We start from the raw sequence: 16,061 nt of genomic DNA, 5'->3' as shown, positions 1-16,061 counted from the left end.
GAGGAGGCCTCAACCAGTCTTGAATATTACCGAACAAAATGACTAAAACACACATTTTAAAAGAAATAATTAATTGTATAGATATAGACCTCTGAAATATTTACACTTGCTTATCTCTTTAACACATTAAATAAAATTCAATTCCACATTTATAATTTACATCTTAAGAACACATTTATCATAATAAAGTCAAGGTAGGGTTGTCATGTAATCTTCATATCCTCCTCTCAGCGAAGCCCATCCCCCCTCCCCCCCCCCCCCCCCAATAGGCCTACTGCCCTTAGTTGAGTTGCATTGTGACGGTGTTCCTCCTAGTATCACTGTTTATCCAGTTAGAGGGGCTGGTCAAGAAGTGACTCTCTGGGGTCTGAGTTACCCGTCGCTGTTTTTTATACTTGCACATCAGAATCTTATAGAACGCATGACGGAAACTGGTATTAAACATAGTGTAGATGATGGGGTTGGCTAGGGAAGCAATCCAGCCGAACCACAACACGGTGGACATGATCTCGGGAGTGACATTGGTCATACACACATCACACGTTACAGACATCACATTGAGAGTAAAGAAAGGCGTCCATAGGATCACAAAAACACCAAAGATAATCCCTAGCACTTTGGAGGCTTTCTTTTCGTTGTTAGCAGTCCGTTTCGGTATGAAAGACCTCATGATCTTTTTTCGTTTCTTCTGTTTGAAATGGTTGGGCCGTTGAAGTTTGATTATATTTTGTTTGTATTTAGTCTCCATCATTCTTTGTGCAGATGCGCGCCTTTCAGTAATCTCACGCATCAACTCTGCATCAGTACCTTTGAGATAAACCTCTGAACAACTACGGCTCTTTGGCAGCCGACATGCAACTCCTGAGATATCAGCGACCTCCAAACGCGCTGGGCTCTCTACCACTTGGTGTGGCGGCTTTGAGCAGTAGGTTGGGTCCTCCTCATCCATATATTCACTGATCTGATTAGAGGACTTGGAATATTTGACCTTGTAGACGTACATCCCATTGGCTTTGATTGACAAGGTGAGGAGTTCATGATCTGTTGGGGTATAACGATCTCCGCAGTTCGTTAAATCCTCTGTTTCATTTCCCTCATCCGTATTGTCCTCAACGGACCCGGGTTGCATGTCAGAATCGTAGAAACTCCGGGGGCTCGGATTCAGGGCCTGGCACTCGGGATTTTCAATACTACTATTGGTATTTGTACCTGATGATGAGGTGCTGGGACAGGGACTAGGTGTCCTTCGCGACTGAGGCGTCCTTGGATACTGATGTGTCGCTGCGTCAGTAAGATTATACCCCATAGCGTTGTTATCCTCATCAAGAGGTCTGCATTTCTCAGTGTCTGCATCTATGAAATCAAATTTGTTCTCGTGTTCTAAATAAGCACATTTTCCACTCTCATTAGGCCTATCGTAAAACTCGAATTTGTCTTCGACGAGTTCGTTATCAAAATATTCACATCTTTCATTTTCGTTATCAGTGTAGCTGTATTCATTTCCATTATCAGTGCAGCTATTAAATCTTTTTTCATTTGCTAACTCTTGTTCACATTTGTTTTCATTTTCAATGTTATCGTTAATTTCATCTGTTGTTAAATATGTCTCCATTTCGATCTCAATCTGGCTGAGTTTATCTTGGACTTCAGGTCTCTCAAGTATTATCCCCGGGCCGTGGATGCTGACCAAGCTCTCAACACTTGTCGATAGGTTATGCCTTGAGCCGACTGGAAGTGAAAGAAAACTTTTAGATCGTCCAGAGCCGCAACTTCTCCCTGAAATTCCGCTTGTTATGCTATCTAGGCGGTCTTTCTTACGAAAGATTGGACTGGCGGCCTCACAGAGTGGTGTGGTGGGTTCCCAGGGTGGTGACTGGGCTGTCTCACTTTCATCCTGCAGAACAGGCAGCGGCAGTATCGGAATAGGTGAGGGCTTATTTTTTAGTTTGTCTATGGGCTGAATTGTCGTGTAGCCTGTAAAATCACTAGATAACTTTGTGTCGCTCAAGAGCTCACCGGAAAAGCTATTGTCAGTTACATCCCTGCTCACTAATGCACTTTCATTGCTGACTTCATTATCATAGCCATTACCATAGCCATTCGGTGTTAAGAAATTTCTGTTTTTATTATTGTTATATCCTGCTATATGTTTTCGCATGACAGTTTTTCTACTTTTTTCCATTTTTCTCATAAATTTTGAATTATTCCTTAAAATCTGCAATGTCAATACATAAGTCACAACCATGATCATTAGAGGAACATAAAAGGCAAAAACTGAGCCGTATATGATGAAGTTGCTCATGGTTGGAGCACAGAACCCATCATTGAAAACAGTACTGTTATCTAGAAAGCCCGAGAAACACACCGGACTACAGATGGCAATCGACATGATCCACACAAATGTGATTTTGAGCAGCACCATAGTCTTGGTTTTGTTGCGGCCGTATTTCATTGGGTATTTCAGCGTGAAGAATCGATCCATGGACATTGTGCACATGTGCCAGATGGAAGCTGTGCACAGACCGACATCGAATGTGACCCATAGCGTGCAGAGGCTTGCACCAAGGGGGAAGTAACCTGCAATGATATGAATACGATATTTTGATGATTTGCTAAAAAGGTGTATGAGGATGAAATGTTGGCACGAAGATAAAATGTCTGTGACTTTTTTAAAAGGATGATTCTAACCAACATCTGAAATGAGAAAAAAAGCACCTATTAATTACTGTAGGCCTACCTAACTGAAAAGAACTGACAACTGTTACATTCTGCTACACTAGTTCAGTCACATCATTCACATGGAAGTGTATCAAGTCAGTAGAGTTGGGTGTCTTGCTCAAGGATATTATCTTTCAACACTACAGAGTCCTTGTGCTGGTCAAATACCCACCTCCTGGTGAGGAGACAGACAGTCAAGAAATTAACCCTTAATCCCATGTTCATTTCTACCTCCACGCTATCCCTCTAATCAAACCGATAATTCCGTATGTGCTGAGTTGTTATTCAAAACATTCCTTAAAGCGATTGCTCTAATGAACATCGTTGAAATAGGAATTTACTATTTTCCTTTTTTGCAGGTTCTATGTACAAGATACGGAAGAGTCTCAGTTGGTGAAATACAGTGATGAGTATCACTGGTGGCTCTATACGTAGTAGTGCCATCAAGGTAAGTAGCCAAAAAAATACCGCTCTTACTGCTGTGGCTTAGACGATTCTCACTTTTATCTCTTGGGTTGATGTACCCGTCTTTAAGGAGTTTGCCGCACATTCTCACAGCTGTCCTGTTGCCTTGTGCTGGGCTGTTGCCAATTCCTTTGCTTTTGGAGGCGCTTACTTCTCTTTCATGAGCGCCACTGCTTCTCTCGACACACGTAAAAGATACTTTTTGATCCCATCTGTTGCCTCTCATCCAGTCCATGTCGTCTGCAAAGCGCAGGTTGCTCAGTGGTCTGTCTCCGATGGAGATCGACGAGTCGAAGTTCATCAGCGCCTCTTGCATGATGTTCTTAAGGAATACGTTGAAGAGTGCAGGGGAATGGAGAGATCTTTTTCGGACACGGACAATCGTTCTGAAGATCTCGCTGAGTTGGTTGTATCAAACTTCTTCAACATCTCTTAAACGTTGACAGTGCCACGGGTTAACCAGGGTTATCGGCAATGAAGTCATAACCTTATCGAACATGATCAGTCTCTAAATACCCAGAACCTTGACACGACCCAGTTAGCCGAGCTCATCTCAAATGCTATCACTGTAATGCCTTAAACCAGTCATTAATAACGATCTGCCTCATTAGTCATTCTTAAGATGTAAACAACGTGTTGATATTGCCTACTTAGTCATGATTGATCAGAATCACCGACATGACAGAATATTGTATAAAATTGACTGTTGTCTGATTTGATCTCACACTTAGACATGACCTGCTCTGATAAGTTGCTGTTGAACAGCCAACTTCATCATGATTATTGGCTCACTCGCATTAGTCATCGTCATCATAGCCAACAGCCCGTCAGTCCTAGCTCACCTGTATCCCTGCACCTATAAAACAACTGGTATCAACTCTGAGTTGTGCCTCTTTATCGTGAGGAAGAATGACAAAGAAACAGCAGAACTTGCTCACATTTTCTTCTATAAAAGTGAATTACCACCATAAACATAGAGGTTGATTATGACGATGGTGAAGAGGCAATAATTATACTGTGATAACAATAGTCATTCGCATCCCAGGAGCTTATTTCAGATCCGAATGAAATTTCTAAGTGTAGATAACATACTTTTTGGTGTCTGGCCTGCTTCACAAAGTCAGGCTTTGTTTATGTTGGCAGTAGCACATTAAGCTGAAAGAAAAGATGACCATCAGGTAAACGTCACTTTCATTCCTGAAGTGTGACCCTTCACTATCTCATGATGCTATGCCAACATAAGCGCTTAATTTTCCTCTTCCCAAATAAAGTCTTTCTATGCTTTCCTTTCTCACCCAGAACGTCAGATTCGCTCGAAATCTGAATATCATTTGATTCTACTCCGCTGTTTTCTCATAGAAATACGTCAAAATAAAAAGTATCAAATTGACCTAACCCAAACTTAAATCCGTTGTGATGTCAAACCATCGAATACTCAAATTTGACCCCTTCATAGCATCTTCATATTTGTGTGAAACGAGGAGTGCCTTCAGCCATCTTCAATAACTGTATCATCTGATATAGCATCCTGTCAAAGAGATAAGGTTGTCATGCTTTCAACTGACCCGCAACTTGTAAGTACATTCCCCAGATACATGAGATACGATAGACTGGAAGATCGCTTCCTCATGAATACTTATACTGTCTGACGGCATTATCATCTTTGCCTCGTGAATAAATATACTACCTGTATTTCCATTCCCGAAGGAAGGATACTACGTAGGAAGTTGAGTGTGATGGGGGTAGAGTTAGTCACCCTACCAACGCCTTTTTTGCTAGCTAAGTTTGCTTCGTAAATAATATGGGTGCTAGATTCTTCTGGAGAATCCGTTATAAGGCAATCTATTTCATATTTACACTTAATAGATCACGAAAATGTCAAAATATACATCAGGTGATATGCGGATGCCAGCTTTCAATGTTGTCGCAATCATAACAACCAGCACAACTAACTTGCCTCCCTTCGGTACATGTTCATGTCATGCATACACTGATTCTCCTCTCTGTACTCCCGAGTGCGGACTCAAACTCTTACTTGTATCATGTGCCCCCATCCCCACTCACCAGCACCACTCCAAGTCTAACCTTTCCTCGTATAACTTTCAGAAGACAAAATTGGTTTTGAATTATTGATCAATTCATTTGTAATACAAGAATAATCCCTTGCTGGATTTGTAAAGTGAGCTCGCTTGATTAAAATTTTAAATTTGTTTGGAGGTTGTTGCACACGTGACAGAGCCCAAGTTAAAAGAAAGTTCAGCTTGATCTCCGGTGAATCTGATAAGGGCAAAGGGTTTTATTATGGTAATTACACCGATTCGAATAACTTTTTTTTTTAATCTGGTGCAATTCGTGTGAAATGACGCAATCGGTTTATCGATGATGCAATTGGTCCAAAAGGAGTTATATACTTCAAAGATGTGGCCCAACATTTTAAGGCTCAACAGAAATTAATGTTCTTTTTTTACAACATTTCTTAGAAGAGTGAAATTTACATTCTCCCTCTAACCTTTGCGGATCTCAACATATTCTGATTGCGCCTTAACATCATAACGGAGAGAAACCTTAATATTTGATGACATTTCACTAAGCATTACTAATGGCTGGTGCTAATGTCTGGTGCGAATGGTGAAGTGTGGGAATCGACCCCCATTCCATTTCACCAAGCATTACTGGTGACACTAGCTTGTAACTGGCATTTCTTTCTACTCATTTAGCCAATGTATTCCATTCCTGTTCAAAGTTGTCGAGAAGTAAATATTTGATTGCGTCCTTTGAAGCAATGATAGAAATCTTGATAAGGGTCCGTTAATCATGATGCTGTCAAATAAATCAAGGTCTCGCAGCACCCGAGTGGCAGCTTTGGTTTGACGTCATGTTTTCGAGGAATGGAGAGAATTTTTCCAAGTGATGAGGTGTGTGTATTATTATATACAGCTATAAAGACCAAGATCCCTTAATGTCAAACTTACCCTTTGTGTACTGGTACAATGTATTGTGCATACCTCCTCAGGCCATGTTATAAAAAACCTCTGACATTTTTCAACTCTGGGTGTGGCGATGACTGTTTTGCATCACGAAGTAGCAAACAGATGTGAATCAGTGATCTCTTAATGCCAGGTCATGTAAGTAGATGCTAAAGTCATGAATCTTCCAGCAGCAGGGGTCAGAATGGTGACATTTCATGAGTTTTTACCACTTCTGCACTGTTACCAACCATATCTGCCTGACCCGCTTCAGTTTTATACATCGGTCACAGCTTGCTGCTTGGGCCCAGGGAGTCACCTTTGGGCGATACTAGGTTTGATCTCTAGTCACTAATAACCAGAATTCGGTATCGCGGTACACACCTTGGATAACTGATTTGAATTATGTGACAATAGCTTTGGCATGGCTGTCTCTAATTCACCCAACTCGTCCTTTGAATAATAACCTCGTGACATTTGCAACCTTTCCACCACACTGACCAATGATGCCTTGCTATGTTCCGATCAGGAATGTCGCTTCGTCTGAGACATGCAATAAAGTGATTGACTATTGACTAACAAGACCCAAGAACAATATTGACTCCGGTAATGATGATATATGAGGTCTTGTGGTGTGGGTGTACACATTCCAGGAATCTTCAACTTGGATTGAATTGCTGTCAAGCGCTAGAAACCATTTGTATCAAGCCAATGACACCATTTTTTCTAGCCTGTAATTCACAGCATTGAACCTTTTTGCCCTCTCAAAATGACCAAAGGAAATATCTTTTGATAACAATACCCTGAGAATTGGTTCAGCATCAGCTCAGATCAGACAAGCATTCCCCATGATGTCAATGTCTTCATTAAACCCCATCACGAGCACGCCAATTGAAGGTTTGACGTCAAGTCGATGCATGAGCCGTCAGTTTTTGTCAATCATGATCAGGGATTTGTAGCGGGGGCCTGTAATTACTGGTGTTGCTTCCTCGAATAGTTCATCAGGTGTGACTGCTGATTGGCAGTAACGAAAATGTCATGCCATTTACTTTGATGTCGACTTTGCCAGGCATTCGCATGAATATTCGACAGTCTTATGAGAAGTGGAGAAAGCAGTACGCCATTTATTCGAGTGAAAATGGAAGCAGCTAATTACATTTCGATTCAATGATAAGTCCAATGGTTAAATCTGAAGTTCATTGTGCATCTAACCAGCCCATGGACGGGGGGGGGGGGGGGGAGGGGGTGCCACAGACACTTGAGTGAAAGCAGTACCCAGGCATAACCAATGCCACATCTCCTCCTCCATGGCCTTGCTTCGTTGTATACCGATCCTCAGCGTCCTCTACCACCACACATCAATGTTACCAAATAGCCAATTTCCATATGTAATATATTGAATCAGGAGCAGTTTGGAAAGCTTTTTATAGCTTTTATACAACAGCATCAGTTCTTTCAAATGGAATTGAATTTAGCTCTGGGTGCCGGCATGTCAATGAAATCATGTATCTAATGCTCTGATTGGTATCACCAGGCTGACGTCCAGAAGCATTATCTCTGTTTTACCGGAATATAAGCAGTTTTGGATACGTTCTAACGTTCTTCATACTTTTACCAGTTTCTACTAATTCACCCAATATCGAGTCCTGCAGTTTTGGTCCAATGGATTTTTCTGGGTTTTTTTCATCGTTCAGTCAGTCCAAAAAAAATTTACAAAAATTTTCAAAGTCAAAAAAGTTTTGGGACTGATGATGTTGCTTCATTTTGAGCAGAAAAAAAGCAAGTGAAAAAAAAAAAATTTTGGACTTAGAAATTTTTTCATCATTCAGTCAGTTCTAAAAAAAATTTCACAAAAATGTTCACGTAAATCACATGATTTTTTGCTGTCGGTACCCAACATGTCTGACACTGACAGGGCTGAGAATGATGAAAAAAACAGGGATAAATTGATTCAAAAAACGTTGGTAAAACGCGGTTTATTAGTTTTCAACTGATGGTAACTGCCTGTACAAAAGTTTTCATATGGATTTTCATGATAGCCACTGTCCGTGGTGTTATAATAATCAAGAGAGAGCTTTGCGCCGAGGTGTTAATTGCCAGTTTAATTGGAGACGTGGTCTTGACCGATTACGGCAATTTCACATCGTCTATTTCAGATGTTACTTGTAAGTATACTCCAGAAGTCTCCTAGCTAGAAAGAAGCAGGGCGATACTCCCTGTCAAAGGGATCTCAAGAGAAGGAAACTCTGATGAAATCTTAAGCCGATCATTACCTATTAACATCACAATCATTTATTAGCCACAAGTCAGTTCGTGTCGGCGTGCATGTCCACCAGCTGCTTTGAGCTAATCACAGCTGGGTGATGAGAGGTGCACGAGCTGGTGAAGGAGATATGATCATCCATCTCAAGTGGCCCTACTTTGAGGTGACGTAGTCTGCCGTAAACAGGACTAAATGATCTGGATCTTGATGGAGGCATGACTTCTTCTGGCAGACATTTCCTTATGGACCGGAAGTGTTCGTTTCCGGACGTTGTATCTCAATTGTAACCCTTTAGGATCTGGTTCAGTTATAATCTCTAAAGTACAAAATGTAGATAACAATTGCTTGTTGAAGATTTGACATTTTCAAAATTTAATTGGTTTACCCAGCAAATTCAAATGCAATCCTACGATTGCAAAGAATTTTTTGGAAGTGCATATGCCTGTTTACTGCATACAATGCAACTGGGATTTTTTGTCTGTGATGCAGATAGGACTCGTCAGGGCTGTATGTTTTGGTTGCTTTATGTCTTCTTTTTGTTTTGTATAGCAATGACCCCTCACGTCAGCTCCTGGCATGTCTACTAAACGTATTCTTCTTGTTCTCGTGGCCTCAGGAGCTCATCAATACCTAGTTTGTCCTTGTATTATGCTATTAATTGGTTGGATTTCCCCAACCGAAGACTTGTCAGATCCAGGTGACCTCACACCCACATTCAAGGTCATCAGGAGTGATTAGCTATCAATGCGATAAATTACCATGTCTCAATCAAACCGAAGGCTACCGGTATTTCATGGGCGTGCCTTCGATACTAATTCTATCGGTCATGCACCGTGGCAGAGACTTGTGTAGGGTCAGGACGTGTCACGGAATGACGAGAGGATTAGTGTCGGTACTAGGGCATCATCATTCAAGACAGCCGCTGGCTCATCAGCTTGGTTAATGACAGAAATGTTCCTACCAATGTCCTAACTAGACACAGGCGCATTTTTCGCTTTCAGCCTCTTTTCTGATGTTATGCTGTTTCCAAGATAGGATTCAGTGCATGGTTTGGGTGGTAGTAATCTTGGTTTCTGTTCGTAGTTGCTTGTTTAAGATCATAAGGATAACCATTTAGCATGAGCTATAGCCAAGGATCTGCTACATAATCCGTTTGTGATAACCCCCAACTCTCAGACCCAGTACAATCCGGTCCACGCTTTGTTTCGCGTTTGTGCTACCAATGTTATACAACTTATCCCAAGAATGCTGTCTTTACTGGCTTGAACGAAACCATGATGGTATTTTACATCCTTTATGTTTGCAAGTATGACTATGTAACTGTCCATATGATTAGATATATCGAAGTATCAAGGGTTACCGTTGATAGCTTCAAAGGTGTCTGATGATTCAAGAGCAACGATCAGGATTTGGCCGTGAATGTTCACCCTTGATGATATGCCAATAGGATGGGGGAACAAAAACTCATTGTCAACGTAGGCCCGACGAAACAAATCTCGTAGCTTGTAACAGGGCCGAGTCAAACAACTGTTTGCATGACCATCCTTGTGCCCAATTGCATCCTCCATAGACGCATTCTCTGGCTCGAAGCGTTTGACGATATTCGCCTCCCATACCCCAAAAAGCAGACAGCCAAATCAAGAAGAATTGGAACTCAATATCGGATTGCCATCAACAGTGGTCGATAGGGAATTAGATGAGCGGCTCAGATATTGGGAATCTATCAGCACAATCTGTTCCTATTGGACTCCAGATAGCCAACACTGATTTCATGACCGGGACAGTAAATCTATGGGCTTGTCGTCATTCAGATGAAATATCAGAATGACAAGTTGGGAGACATGGTAGACCTGACCAGGGGTATGGCTAGTGCATGGGTTCAAAACTATAGACAATCTGTTCTAAATAGCTAACCACTAGGGACTGATTCAAAAACTGACTGCTTAATTGAGTGGAACCTCCCTTAGCGGACACCTCTCTATTAAGGACAACCTCTCTATAAAGGACACTATGTTTGGTCCCAAATTGGTTGTTTGCATTCAATTCGACCTCTCTAATCAGGACACCTCTTTATTAAGGACAGCACTTGTCAGTCCCGAGGGTGTTCATAATAGAGAGGTTCTACTGTAGTTGGAATAGACGATGAACTTGATGTTGTCTGGCATGGTCCTTAGTCATCTCCTGCCATGCTCAGTTGTCTTCACGAACTAGAGAGAGAGGCCACTGTGATGGTATAACGGAAGTCATGGTCGAGTGTATGGCTTCGTGCTGTCGGCACAATCTACCTTCACCCATTGGAGGTGATTGAGAAGAAAACCCATCGCCTCTGTAAAACGTATTTCTGCGGCTTGAGTACCATACACCATTCCACTTCAGTCATTTATTGGACAATCTCTTCAGTTTCCCATGCCCTCATCAGACAGCCAGCATATTCTTCCGATGATCTCATGACAAAATAATTAGTCGAGCAAATTTCTTTGAACAATATATTGACATCCTGCCGATCATAGTTCATATAAGGGACAGTTATGTCATTCTTTGACGCAACTGTTGTGGTCACTTTAGCTGAAGCTTGTGAAATAAACGATATAAATAATCTATATGTTGGTGATGATGGCCGCTTGAGCGACAATGTTACTTGATAACATTTTCTTACTCAACATGAGTGGGATTGGATACGAATGATAAAAATGAATGATACAAAAGACAGCTTGTAAACGAAAGAAAGTTTCTAAGTTATATTCTAATCACATCCTAAATACCATCAGAATATAAAGTAGGTGCAGGTCTTTGTCATGAAGTAAATTTTGAAGATATTGGAAGAATAAAGAAGGAAGGGAGGAGCCTCACCCTTCTACGAATTACATTAAGCGGGGATTAAGTCACACCCAATGTTCTTTGTTAAATATTGAAAAACGCTTCATCATAAATACACAATAAAGGTCATAAAAATCTCAAAGACAGTTGATCTCACAAAGGTTGAGATAAAACTACAGTGTTAGGCTACACCAATTTGATACCTTGAATAGTTTGCAAAGGAACAAATGTTTCGTCGGAGGAAGGATATGAATGTGCTTTTTTGACAGTCAAATTTCTATGTTGTGACCTAATTGTGGTATCTAGGTATCCACAGGAGATTTGTATCTATCACTTGTAATGTGACAAATAAAGCTCAAACAAGACGAGGGGTTCATGGATATTATTATTTCATTGATGTCAACAGGTGACTTCTGATGGTGATGGTGAGTGTTTTTTCCACATTGGTGAAATTGAGTCATGGGTGGGGAGCTATCCAAAGTTAGTTGGTGTGGCCTTACTTCTCTGCATCAAAAAGAAAGCTTGTATCGCTTTGATGCCTAATTGTGCAGTTGATCAGAAGAAATAAGAAAGTGCAAACTATAAGCTGGTGGCATTACTGTCATTGTATTTATGACACGAGTAGGTTATTAAAACGTCATACTTTGTTCATTGATTGAAAGGGCAATGATAGAAAGCGAAACAAAACAATGATGTGCCTCCCTCTTCCCTCATTAGAATTGCAAGCACAGGTAGTGACCTCGGCCGTGACCTCCTGAGAGCAGAAAAAAGTACTGTGGCAGCATTTTAGACTTGAAGGGATAGTGCTGTCTCTAAAGCAGAGGAGAATATCTGCTCTGCTTAAGATGATTGGGATAATTAGGAATCCTACATGAAAAGCATTTTACTGCTCTCAATCTTTTGCAACTAAACACGCCCACGTCCTAAGCTCCTGCAAAGGATTGGTCTCCATTGCACATGTCACAGAAGAAGATCACACCAAATCCAATACTGACAGCGGATACAGATATTTGAAACATATACCGATACCATATAAGAGACTTAGGAGGTCTTCCAGGGTTTCTATGCCTAAAGATTCCAAAGCAGGTTATCTGAAACCTCCAAACCATTAGTACAGAGAACGTCAATCCTTTTAGTTTTGTACTAGATAGCCAAGTTCAGATAAAAAAGATTGATTGAATCAATTTCCTTGATTTGAAAGTGTGGCCATGATTGAAAAAACACAAATGTGTTCAGACATCCTTGCACATACAGAATGCTTTTAAAAAGACACGGCTTGGAAGTTTCCATAAACCATTTACAGTGATGTATCTTGTTAAGGCAGACTTTATCGTTGAGGGATAGTTTGTGGCTGCTTTGAATGCAAGTTGGTAACATGGTAACATCCTGGTAGATTCCACATTACATTGTTATTTCACTCAACCTTGATCAATAGTCTTTCTTCCAACTCTTCGACTCCCTGCTGAGGCAAGCTCTGCAGGCTTAACGCGTTGCACTTTAGATATCTGTCATGTCTGTGCCATCAAAAGGTCCCAGTTCAGTAAATCTATTTGGTGAATCTTACGACAGTCTTACGACTGTAATGGCAGCTTTCTTGCATACTGAACCCGTATTGCAAAGTGAGACGTATTGGCATGGCTTTAGATTGTTTTACTGATGTCTGATTCTTAACATAAACCTTCTCTCTTACTTATACGGGATGTCAACATCACGACTCTGCCATTTCCATCGCGACTATGTCATGATTATTCATGTGCGCAGAGATTCTCAATAGTTCTGGTGCATTTTCGTACTTGGTAATTACACCAATTCTGAAATCCATTTGAGGTTTTCAGCAAGCTCAAATAGCTTTAGAGCTTATTTAAGAGTGTAGATAGCAACACCATGGCATGCAGGATAAAAGCACCCTGGGGGTCTATCAGTTGGGCGTCTCGCCTCATGGATAAATCCATTGCATGGATCATGTTTAAGGGCATCTACAGGGATGCTCGTTAAAGACTGGCCTTTATGTTCATAGTGATTCTCGATCTATGTGATCGATACTTATTGAACAGTTTGATGCTACAGAATGTCAGCATAGGTAGAGTATTACACTGACGAAGTGGACTCTATGCTCACCAAATAATCAAATGGTCAACAAACATTAATAAGTGAGACACAAGACATACAGTGGAATCTCGTTCGGCGACCAACCTGCTATGACGGCCAAGAATCGCCGGTCTCGAATGGTTTCCTCTGTAATTACCATTACAAGGCCCCCCGTAACACGACCACTGGACTGAGCGGTCCCAAGGACCAAATTTACCCCTCTAACCCGACCAAAGGGCCTCATGGCCGTGAAAAGACGAATGCTGCCATGATTTCTGAAATTGATTGCGGCAAATTTGTCAGGCTGCAGATGAAAAATAATTTCAAGTCCAAATATTTTTTCACTTTTTTTCGTGCTCAAAATGAAGAAACATCATCAGCTCCAAGAAACATCATCAGCCCCAACAAATTTTAGCTTTGAAATTTTTCCGAATTTTGAAATTATGAAAAAAATTCAACTCTGTAGGATGAAAAAATGTCTAAGTCCAAACATCATCAGCTGCAAAGAAAATTTGGGCTTTGAAAAAGGAATCCTGACTTAGAAGCTAGCTTTGGAAAGGAAGTCTATGTTTACCTCAGCACATTCTTTGCTATATAAAGCAACATGTAAAAATATCCATCGTCAACTAATCATGAGATGAAGCTCATAATTGATGCTTCAAGGACAAGCAATCTGGACTAATCAGGCATAATAAAGATCTCGATTGCAGGCGTGGTCATGTTTTGTATTTGTAAGGAAATCGTCGCTTTTCATATAAGGTGGGGTTCTCAAGAAAGCATTGATGTTCCACAGCTTCCTTCATTGGAAACTTCTTTCCAAAAAATAGGATATCTTCTGAATCACGATGTCTGTCTTTATGATACGTATGTGTTATCAGTCTAGAAGCAATAAGAGTGGTTTTCTTCTATTCCAATATCCTGCACAATTCGGTGACTCAGATTAACACCAACTTCGGCAAAACGTTTGAATTGTGATTGACAATTACCACAACTTAAGCTCACTGTTTGAGCAGTCGAAGTACATGTACATGTAATCCACAGCAGTTGTGTTCTCACAACTGTTATGAAAGGACAACAGCATACCACACACATTAGAAACATGTCTAAAGTACAGTAATAACTCTGGTCTTTTCTCGGAGTCAAGTCTGAAAACCTGATCGATCGAAATGATATTTACTCCAGCCCAGATCACAGAAATCAATATCTAACCTGATACTCGGCCGTAAGCAAATCCCTTGGCTATCGATTACAATGTGTCAGGATTGATCTGACTTCGACTGTCGTATGCTCATTGTCCTCACGTCAATCAGCTGGTGGCTTTGAGATGCTTTGCCGGTTTTCTTGATTTGAGGCAACTCCCAGGTTTATTACTGTACTTTATGGTTGATGCATTGGCCTTAATCATCTAATAATCGTTACAGAAAAGTATAATTGATATCAACGTTACATGTAATTGTTTGGAAATGCATGTGGGAATGGGGGCGTTGTTGTAGAAAAACATGGAGAGATATTGCTTTAGAACCATTGTGAAACTTCCTACTATACAATCACACTTTAGTATTACATGATCATATATAAGCTATCATCGAAAGAATCTTTGAGGATTGTTACATGCATAGTGCATTTAAAGCTTTTGAGACAGTTGCATGAAAGTCGTTTCTGTGGGTGTAGATATAACAATAATGATTGAGCGCAGTCTAGGTCTTGCTGCTCTTTGAAGTGAAGGTATAGGCATATTTGTTTTTCAATGTATTTGTTGATGTTGTTACCACGGCAAGAAACTTCGTCTAGCTCTACAGCTCTGACCAGCAAATCAGCAGGTCTTTGATTAAACTCAGTTTTCTTTCCTATAAAACAATTTTCAAATGCCGAGTGGAAGGCATAGAAATGCTATAAAATGAATTGCCTTCTTGAAATTCTAGTGCTTCCTTTCATTCCGAATGATGATAAACCACTACAATAGTGGCAATGGATGAATTTCAATAAGAAAGGAGATTGATTAAACCTTTACGAGAGCTTGCCCGTATTGTCATGTTAGAAAAAAAAAAATTTTTTTTGGGGGGGGGAGGGGCTGATGACGTTTCTTCATTTTGAGCAGAAAAAAAACAGGTGAACAAAAATATTTGGACTTAAAAATGTTTGCATCCTTCCAGTGGTCGTGGTCAATTATTAGCCAGTAATTATTTACAATTCACAATCCTTTCGTACATGACGAGTAATCACGTACGACATGTAGTGAATGTCAATTAGTTCTCTGTCGACTCGAAGTAATGATGAAGTTAACAAATCAATTACTAGCGTGATCTTAGCGGCTTATTTGACTGGCTGCATGGTAAAGTGACCACTTCCCCCTAGTTATGACCCTATAGGCCCGATATACGAGATTACCAATGGTGATAAATGCTTGTGCACTTTTTAAGGGTTATTTCTCTGCTGTGTGAACTAGCGGTGTGATGTCTAATCGTCATTATGTTACATCGAAGCAAGCATGAGCTTTGGAAACGGATAATAAGCACAGAATTCAGTTTTGGAACAAACCTTTCGCGATCCCTTCACTTGGCAAGAGCTACAAGTAAATAGGACATCCCACACTCAACAACATCGTCATCTCCAACATACGTGGGTGGGGAACTTGACATCCATCTGCAATTAAATCCGCCAAGCTTATGCTAGTCTGCTATTAAACTGAAGTGCTATGATAAACTGAAGATATCTGTGGAAACTGTCTAAGAAATGCTGGAAAG

General features: G+C 40.6%; 1 protein-coding gene across 1 annotated transcript in view; it reads right to left on the bottom strand.

The window, feature by feature from the left end:
* Window positions 1–257: 257 nt before the first annotated feature.
* LOC135494739 (uncharacterized) overlaps window positions 258–16,061 on the bottom strand; it is a 30,775-nt gene continuing 14,971 nt past the window's right edge. The window contains exon 4 of the mRNA XM_064782999.1: window positions 258–2,577. Coding sequence (XP_064639069.1) covers window positions 281–2,577 — 2,297 coding nt within the window. The 3' untranslated portion in view covers window positions 258–280. The remainder of the gene's footprint in view (window positions 2,578–16,061) is intronic.

Source organism: Lineus longissimus, chromosome 10 (genome assembly GCF_910592395.1).
Source record: "Lineus longissimus chromosome 10, tnLinLong1.2, whole genome shotgun sequence".
NCBI classification, from domain to species: Eukaryota; Metazoa; Nemertea; class Pilidiophora; order Heteronemertea; family Lineidae; genus Lineus; species Lineus longissimus.
The sequence above is the reverse complement of the archived record's forward strand: the minus strand, read 5'-3'. Positions and strand labels throughout refer to the sequence as shown.